The sequence below is a fragment of the Sinocyclocheilus anshuiensis genome, unplaced genomic scaffold (genome assembly GCF_001515605.1).
Source record: "Sinocyclocheilus anshuiensis isolate Anshui unplaced genomic scaffold, SAMN03320099.WGS_v1.1 scaffold374, whole genome shotgun sequence".
Taxonomy (NCBI): Eukaryota; Metazoa; Chordata; class Actinopteri; order Cypriniformes; family Cyprinidae; genus Sinocyclocheilus; species Sinocyclocheilus anshuiensis.
In genome coordinates, this window is record NW_015546051.1 from 656362 (window position 1) to 666355 (window position 9994).

A 9994-nucleotide genomic window follows, 5' to 3' on the forward strand; every position below is an offset into this window, starting at 1 on the left:
AAATCTAACAATGACCCACTGATTGTTATCCTGCCTATTTACAATGTTACTTAAAAATAAAATAAAAATTTAAATATTAAATTGAGTTAAAATGTGTTGTTTAATGTGATAATAGATACTTACGAGAGAAAAAAAATCAATCAAAAAATTAACAAATTTGGACATGAAATATTAAATTATTTTATAAATTATTTTTAAATATTTTTAGATTGTGCTAATAATGAGACTTTGGATTAATATGAGACACATTAAACTTTTACATAATATGATATGATATTATATATTATATAAAATACTATAATATAATAATAAAATATAATATTTAATGCAACTGATGTAAAATAGCTGATTATTTCTGACAATTTATGAAGTGCCTATCTTTTGACTGAAACATCTACTCTAACACTCAGATGTGTCCTTCTGTATAATTATTTATGTAAGTATGAATAGAGATTCACATCCTATTTTACTTTGGTTTTGCTGAAATTATTAAACACATCTATAGACAAATACTTCATTCCACACTAATTCTGTGTAATATCCCAGTAATGCGGTAATCTGAGCCCATTTTCCTGCATATGAGATTCCAGGATATGATAAAAAAAAAGAAAATAAAAACTTCCTTTTATCTCATTCCACAGAATGTAAGATACACTACAACAAAAAGATGACAGGAATATAGGGACAATGAAGTTGGTGGGAAAAAGGAAAGACAGAGGCAAGGGTCGGTTATAAAGAGGCTTGATTCTGAAATGTATGTTTGTTCTGAAACTGGTTTGCCTCATGAAGACTCATTTCCATGAACACAGAGGACGAAAGAGTGGAACATATACGATCTATCACATCCTGCCAGTCTTCATCAACATCAGATCCTTTTGGAATACAGATCCGAATTTTATTTAAAACAGTAAGGTCTTGCTTAGTTTTTCTATTGGTTGTTTTTTTTTTTTTTTTTTTTTTTTTTTTTTTTTTTTATTATTTATTTATCTTTTATTCATTTATATTAAATGTTAGTTAATGTTTGTCATTATGTAAGACATAAACTTTTCCAAAAAGGAAACACATTTAATATATAAAACAGCTGATATTGCTTAAGTTGTAAGATGTTTAAGGGAATTGGACTTGTAATTGTTCTGTGGGTTGTGATTAATAGCAACATCATAATAATTAAAATGAATGAAGTTACATTTACTGTAGACTTTAAGTAAGTGTGTGTATTTGTATCAGGCAGGGTGTGAGTAGAGTTTTCCGCTTAACATAACAGGAAGTTTAAAAATAGAATTTAGCAGAAAACAATCAGGAAATAATTGATTCCACATATTTATGTATAATTATTTATGTAAGAATAAGTAGAGATTCACAACCTATTTTAATTTGGTTTTACTATAATGATGCAATAGGTCTATGGGCATTTACTTCTTTTTATATTGATATTGTACAATATTCCAGTAATGCTAAGAGCACCTTTTTCTGTATATCAGATATCAGGTTATGAATATGATTTATTCCTCTAAACCAGCTTGATCTGCTAAATACGAAAATCAATTTCAATCCAATATACAGTGCAGTGTTTTATTTACTTCACTCATTGTTTTAACCTTTAACCAGCACTGCTGTATGGCATCAGTTTTACAAGCAAAGCTGTTTTTATTCCTATGTTTCATATTAAGCAACTAAGCAACATCCTTATTCGTATTCATTGGCTTTGTTTTTCACATTCCTGTTCAGTTTTAAAGTCATTTGAAATACAAAAACAAAGTGAGTCACTGAGTCACGTGGCACTTTAGTATCTCTGCATCATAACAGTAGCTGAGCAACTTGCTTTGTAACGATGGCAGTCTCAACAACATGTTTAGCAAGGTAAACATCTCTGGTCGTGGCTATATGTTAAACAAAGGCCCTGTCATTGGAATTCATTAAACACAGTTACCTAATGCAAGACTGAGATGTTCAGCAGTATCATGGGGTCATACTCATCAAGGAGAGGTCACACTGACCTGACCCTTAACAGAAACATGATCACTCTCCCACTGATAACTTTCACTGATAACCTTTTCTCTACATCTCACTCAAGGTTTAGAGTCATCTCTCTTTTTATAGAAAGAAATAAAAGTAATAACAGAGCACAAGGGTCAACTGATTATGGATCTGGTTCACTTGATTATATAATGGTTTATTGTTTGTTTACCTTTGAACTATTGCAAAGTTTACTGATTTGACCAGTGAGTTTAGAAAATGAGGTGAGAGATTGTTTCTATTTATAGACTCTGAAGTTGAATTCATGATGTGAGTATCGAGTTTCTGGCATTATGAGGTAAAATGTGAATTTGAGGCAAATTCTTAAGTCATGTTGAGTAACTTTACCTCTAAAAGGAAATAGTATAAGGGTGTTTTCACATATAGTTCGTTTTAAAAGAACCAAACCCAGTTCACTTAAAGTGAACCAGAAAGAGAACCAGCCGAAAGTGACCTCAGTCCTTTTGGCGTTCACAATCTAGTGGACTCAAAAGAGAACCCAGTTCTTTTTTTGGTCCTCATCAGCAATGAAGAGATCACAGACCCATTCTGGTTCACACCACAACTTTATAAGAACTCGGACCCCAGCTTTCTGTGCAGCAGTGGATTTTGGGTATTCAAGATGACGTCTTCACATGTTGTCATCACATGGATGTGGCACATTTTGAAGCAAATGACAAACAGAGAAAGAGTCAGGCTAAGCAGAACTAAAGGAAAGCATCTGAAAAAAACAGAAGAGGAAAAGGATAGCAACTAAAAATAAATTTTTCTTCCAACACTATCAACAACTGCTGCTGATTGCCACAGGACTGCTTGTGACAAAATAAACACTTTTATGGTTTTATGGGTTGAGGAGAGTTGGCGTTTAATGTAATCATCTTTCCAAATTTCAATAAGTGCACAACTCTCCTCCTGGGACCACACAACCCCACGACCTGCCATGGTGAAAAGTTTTTTTTCTGTTGTTACAGCAGTGACGTAACATGGCTGCAGGTATGGCAAGCCTCCAGGTACACATGTCGAAACGAAACGCAAAGCGGACCGGGATCGCATTGCTTTCGCATATCACAAAGATATCGAACCACAAACGAACCGTACTCAGACCACCTCTGGAGGTGGTCTGATTACGGTTCGCTTTTGGGTCCTTTTAGGGGGGTCTGAGATCACATGGTTTGTTCACATATACACGCTGAACTGCTCCGAGAGCGTTTGAAAGGGTTAAACGAACTATGTGTGAAAACACCCTAAGACTCAATGTGTTAGTTTGTGCAGCTTATACCAGACCTAACAGGATTGCATTATCATCCATCTGTGAATAAATTATTAATCATATACAAGTGAAATTAATAAATCTAACTGAATCAAATCAAATCAAATGGAAGCATACTAAATTGAACTGAATTAAGTGTGAATCTGGATTCACAGTTATAAACTACTCTGTTAGGTAGCATTTATGAAATTGAAGTAAAATGAGTCAAACCTAATTTAATCAAATCAAATGTGAATATGGCTTCACAGTCATACACTTTACACTGACAGATACATTTTTTTTCACTTCAGGTGTGACGTAAAGTGAAATGAACCCCAAACAAACTAAACTGAATTGAATCAAATCAAAATCAATCAAATGTGCAAATGGTTTCACAGTCATAAACTTTGCATTTTCAGTAGTGAAGTGAGTGAAGTGAAATTAACCAAATTCAATCTAATCAATCCAAATGAAATGTGAACTTGAATCCAATCAAATGTGAATATGATTTTACAGTCATGAACTTTACTTTTAGAGATATTGTTTTTCTTCACTTCAGGACTGAAGTGAAGTGAACCGAACCGAACCAAACTGAATCGGACATAACATGAGCAATGACACAACAGCATGATACGGTCAGTTATTTCATTGTGAAAAACTGGGAGATTCCTGATCTACATTAATAACCGATTTTATGAGCTGTCCTCATTAAAATACTTAAAGTACAGCATAATTACAATGATAAACTACTAGTCATAGCCACCAAAATCTGCTTGAAAGAAGATCCGGGAAATTGAGAGCCATTTCCTGCTTCAAAAACTGTGCAGACAGCATCCCTGAACCCAGCTTAACTTGTAAGCCTGCTCAACCACACACAAGATATGGCAACGTCTCAATGAGGAAGTGAATGCAGCAGGGTGGAGCAACATATCTAGGTGAGATGGGCGGCGGTATCTGCTTACATAGGTGAGGGTTTTGATCGGGAGCAGGGAAACTCCAAACAAATCTGCACAAGACAGAGGCTGGAAAAGAGGAATTTTTCAAAAGACAGAGTCTTGCAGCGTGGGCAGATCAGGTAGCAGTAATTGTTAAGTGAAAGACAAGACGAGGAAGAAGTTACAGAAAAAGAAGCATAGTGCATTAAGAAAAGTAAGATTGCAGAAAGAGGTATCTTCTGCTGGCATAGAAGTGGTTTCTGTGGTTTCTACTGCCCAGTCTGCTGTGGTCACGACCGGCAGATTGCAGGAACGTGTCGACAGCAGTGATAAAACCATGAGGGTGAGTGTGAACTGATTTTTTTTCTACTCGAAGAAAGTTTTTCTGTGCAGTTATTAGCGCAAGGGGGTATTACTACCACGTAAAATGACTAGCCTATATGTTTATACAACAGTTAGTTGTGTTACCTGAATTGTTGCGAGTCCAACAGCACTGGAATTGACGTGCTACATCCATCATGTTGTCATTGTCATGTGATGATCTACATTGTCAGCTGCAATGTCCAAAAGGCCTGTGGCCTTATGTGATAGTAAAGATCAGATGTGCACTTCAGAATCTCACCAGAAATAGTATAACTTTCTGCCTGCTGTTTTATGAATTTGGACATAGTACTTTTTTTCACATACTGTTTTTCACCTACTATAGTAGGATACTCTGTAGTATTCAGACTACCAGTCTGTGTGCTAGTGATGGGGATTTTTCGGTGACTCTTCTGCAGGTTACATTGTTAGGCCAGTTGGTGGCAAGTAATTGTCTTAATTTGTCATTCAAAGAATGAAACACGTGAAAGTCTCATGACTGAGTCATTGAATCATCCACTTAAGCAATTAATTAAAAAATTAATCACTATGGAGCAAAACAAGTGACTATGAATAAGTCACTGAATAATTTACTCAACCTACACTATTTATTAAAAAACACACAATAATTCAGGAACGAAACACTTCTACTGTGTGTTGGGGTTCGGATTTGGCTGTGTTTGCAACTATTTTTATTGGTGGATGAACAACAGACAAGGTGACTGTCTCTAAAACGTAAGTTACTCGATATTAACTTCCTAAAAAAATGGTAAAATGGTAACACTTTATTTTAAGGAGCACTATTAACTAGCATGGATATTACTAGCATATTGGCTGTTTATTAGTACTTACAAAGCACATGTTAATACCTTATTCTGCATGATAACTTAACAAATACTTAACAAATACCTAACTAACTATTCATATACTAGCACTACACTGTAAAATCCAATAGTTTACCTTACTTCGATTTAATTAGTAATCTTTACTTAGTTGTTATACTTACTAGGTTTTATTAAGTTACAGCTACTTTCAAGGCAAATAAAACAATTTACTTACTGTTTTGAGTGACACTCACTTAAAATATTCAAGTAGCCACAAATGAACCAATGACATTAATAAAGCAGTGAGAGGCAGCAGTGCACTAATATGTTGCTAATGTGCAACATAACAACAGAAGAAGAAGAAAAGAAAAAGAGTCTTAATAGACTTTTCACTCATTTCCTCCATGTCTGCAGTTATCTTTCACTAGTTGCATTCACTCATTTCCCAAAGTCATCTTGAATGTTGAATTCTCAATACAACTGAAATATTTGAGAGAACATCACATAAGCTAACTTCATAAATTGATGTTGATTTTCCTAAAATGTTTTTTTTTTTTTTTAATACACCATTATAGTGATTAGCGTTCCCTTTGGTTGGGCACTTTGAACTTGGTTTACATTACTATAATTTCCTTTCTGTTAATGCAGCAATGCATCATCATGAAGTCAGAGTTATTTGATTTCAAGGGAAGAAAAGTAATTAATAGATTGCTTTTAGAAGCTGACCTATCTTCTAATTAAAGCATTAGTACATTTATTGTGTGTGTGATTATTAGTGAACTTTTTCAAATTTCCTTACTCATAAAGACATTGAGATGATCTTAATTGGGTTTATATAATCCTCAAATAGTGTGTGGTAATATGCTAAAGTCATACACAGACTTAAACATTCAGCACGCGAATCACAACAATGGTAACAATTCAATTTCATTTATTTTAATTAATTGTAACAATAACCATTTTATTTGCTCTTTTTGTTGTGCTACTACTGACCCAAGACAGCAAATAAAATTGGCAAATAAAACCAACAACTGTAAAACAAAGCAACTGCATAATTTATTCATGCCGCAATGCACTCTGGGAGTCAGTGAGTAGCTATACTAAGTCATGAGTAAACCTAAATTAAAGGATCAAGTACCCCCTACAGTTCTTTTTTAGTTACTAGAACTCTCGTGTAAGTAAACTATACTAAATAAGCATTTGTCAGTACAACATACTATTCCTATTTCACTTTACTTCATTTTTTCAAGGCAATCGGTTTGCATGCTTTTTTTAAGTAAGCCCAACTAATTCGATTTTACAGTGTAGTAATAGTTAGGGAATCATGAGGTTTGGACCTTAAAATATAGTGTGCCCAAAAAAAAAAAACCTTATTAGAAACAGCTCAAGTCATTGTTTTTAGTTCTGATGAGATGTTTTTGCATTGGTAAAGGAGGCTTGGATGCATGTTTTGAACTAGCAATAAAATATCCGGAATATGTGGCACAGAAATAGACAGCCATATATAGCCATACCTTGTGGATGTGATAGGCTACTGTAAACTGAGTTGATTCCTTTTGTGCTTTATGGTGACTCCACGTGAGACATCCATGTTGGTTCAAAAATCCCTACTTTGCATTTCAGTCATTTGAATAGGTCTGGTTCCTGAAGCAAGGTGCATGTGAGATTAGTATGCCTAACGTTTTAACTTCAAAAACTGAGACGTTAATAACAAATGCTTGGCTGCAGTTTAAAAGGAGCTATTGGCTTGGCATGTGTAACTAATCTGCTTTAGCATGAGCCGGCTTTGATACTTCTCACCTGAGAAATCTCTTTTGTGCCTGTCAGGTATATTGTTCTTTTGGTCTCCTCAAAGGGCCTGAAAGTTGATTATATTTTACTTGAATGTAGAGTAACAACACTTAAAATGGCATGGAGTCAATAATGGCTGCCGTATGACTAGATCTCGTTCACAAAGCAATAGTACCAGACCAAGCTGAAAAAAACAGTATGAGTATATATCCAGATATACTGGACAGGGTGAACAACGATAAAGGACAACACATTTAAGCTATCCGTCGTTTTCTTGCCTGACATTGTGCTTTTGTGCAGTTGTTTGTTGTAATTTAATAGTTTGTAGTCAACTGTCACTCTTCCAAAAACAGACACGATCCTGTTTTACAGCTTATAAATCTTTTCTCTCTGGTTCCGTCTGGTTTTAGATATTGTGTTGTACAATTTACAGTTAACATTGTTACTGAGCTCTTGAACACTATCCTTACCATGTGCATCCTGGTTTCTCTCTGCCCTGATCTCATTATGTGATAATGACCCATGTACATGAAATTGCACTTTCAGTCTCTCAAAGAACTTTCAGTGGTTTCAGTATTTGTTGAAAGGGGATTCAAGCTCCATTGTTCACCTTTCACTTTGAATTTTACTTGTACTGTAAAATATCAGCGATATATTAGACAATTTCTTACAATACAATGCTGTATTGTTTTTTTTTGTTTGTTTTTTTTTACTGTGAAACCAATGCAGACTATGCTAATACAACAAATTACTATAAAAAGGACCACATTGTGTTGCAATGTGGGATAATATTGCAAATAGTTTAATTATGATGATTACTGCTCCCTTTGACCGGGATCTTTGACCTATGGTGGATGTTATGTGTGTTAAAGTGTGTTAAAATAATTTTATAACCAATTAAGGGTGGATTTTGATTAATTAATTAATTAAAAACTGCATTGCAACACAATAAACTGTTAACACTGCAAATTTAAATAAATTAATTAATTCATTTGTGGTTGTGGAGCTGTAAGACCCGAAATAATAACTCTCACAAAACAGATGCCCTGCAACAAAATCTGAAGAAAATATCTCAAAGAAAACCATTTGCTCAACTGTCCCTCCACCCATCCTTAAGCCCCCTCCTTCCCTCCTGGCCATATGGCCCTGGTCACTGAAAGCTGACTTAGAAGTGTCAAGAACTCAAGTTACTATACTTACATATTGTGGTTATTATATCTTAAGAATGGTCTCAATTTCACAGCAGTCACTTATATTACGAGAAAGACTGAAAACCTTTTGAAGAATTTTGTTCTGCTGTCAGAGGTGTGTCTCCCTCAGGGTCTGTGAGAATATTTTCCCATCTCTGACCAGGTGTGACCCTTGGGTCACGGGATCCTGACAAACCAAAAGGCCTTTTATGTTTTTGCAACTGATTGGAAGATTTATTTGTTCTGGTCTGGATAGATAAGTGAATTGGCAAAACACTATCGGGGGATTGTGTAACCAGAAATACCTTTCTGGAGTTCTGGATCCAAATCTCTCACATGCTACTATGTGTCTCTAGGCTGTCAGGTATGCATCTCTCACTCTGTTATGCATTTATCTGAATTGGAACATAATTTAAGTCTGAATTGGCTTCTAATTGTTGAATTATTTAATTGGCATGATACATTTTACCTGACAAATAAAATGTTATATTTGATTCTGATCTCTTCTGAAATCATTATTGCTAGTAGATTAAGTGGAGTCTGGTATTACTGCAAATGTGCGTGCAGGATAGGTCAAACTGAAGGCCCAGTGAATGGAGCATGTGGCACATCATGTGGGACCTCCTGATTTCTGTCTATCACTGACTTAATTGTTGTCTAATAATTGAAAGTATGTGATGTCCAGAATAATCAAATATCTAAATGAATACTTAATCAATATTTGTGATCAGTTCTTAATTAGAAATACAGCCTAAATATAATGATCACTTAAAAACTGGAGCCAGATTAAACATGGAGCTAGACTAAAATTGAAACAAAATTCTGATAAATTAAGTGAACTTTGCAGAAGAGCAAGTGAAACACCTACAGGCATTATACCTTCGCCCACGCTGTTGGATTCCGTCGTTGGGCCAATTGGGCGGACCTTACAAAGTGTTCTGAGAATATTGTATGGAAATGCTTTGTGGGAAAAAGCCATTATCAAACCTCTTTTGATTTTAGAAGACAAATGTATGTTTAAGGTGTGTCATCTCATTGTGGTTGATAAATTAAGGAGAAAAACGAACACACCCAAAAACTAAGTCCGTATTGAAAACTCTGTGGATGCTGCATTATGAATGCTTTGTGTCAATACAACTTCCATCATGTAAGAAGTCAGCCATACAGCTCTAACTTGTTGTACACATGCACATATACAAGCACCAGAAATTCAGAAACTATCACACCCCATTCTTGACCTCAGTTCATAGAGCTTATTAGTGAAACTAATCAGTTTGTGACTCCCAATGACATTGTTTAGAGGCTCATTAGAAGGGCATGGGTGCCATAACTTATGGCTGCTATTAAGATAAACTGTAATTTAGATTATTTAAATCATGCAGTTTCTGTTAAACTGCCATTATTTCCATCATTAAAATTATTCAAACGTCATTTTGAAAAAAGCTGTTTGAAGATCTGTCTATTATTTATCTCTAAATAAAATCTAACAAGGGGATTCTGCTGTTGCCAAAACTATGCAGAAGACAGCTTTGTAGGTTCATTTTCAAATATTGTATCACAAATAAGATAAATGAGATCCAATTTAATATTTGACACACACACACACACACACACACACACACACACACA

General features: G+C 34.8%; 1 protein-coding gene across 1 annotated transcript in view; it reads left to right on the top strand.

Annotated features, from left to right (window-relative positions):
• The first annotated feature begins 4260 nt into the window (after positions 1-4260).
• The window catches only part of tmprss4a (transmembrane serine protease 4a), a 15293-nt gene continuing 9559 nt past the window's right edge, over positions 4261-9994 (top strand). Inside the window, exon 1 of the mRNA XM_016500374.1 lies at positions 4261-4543. Within this exon, the coding sequence (XP_016355860.1) occupies positions 4538-4543 (6 nt within the window). The 5' untranslated portion in view covers positions 4261-4537. The remainder of the gene's footprint in view (positions 4544-9994) is intronic.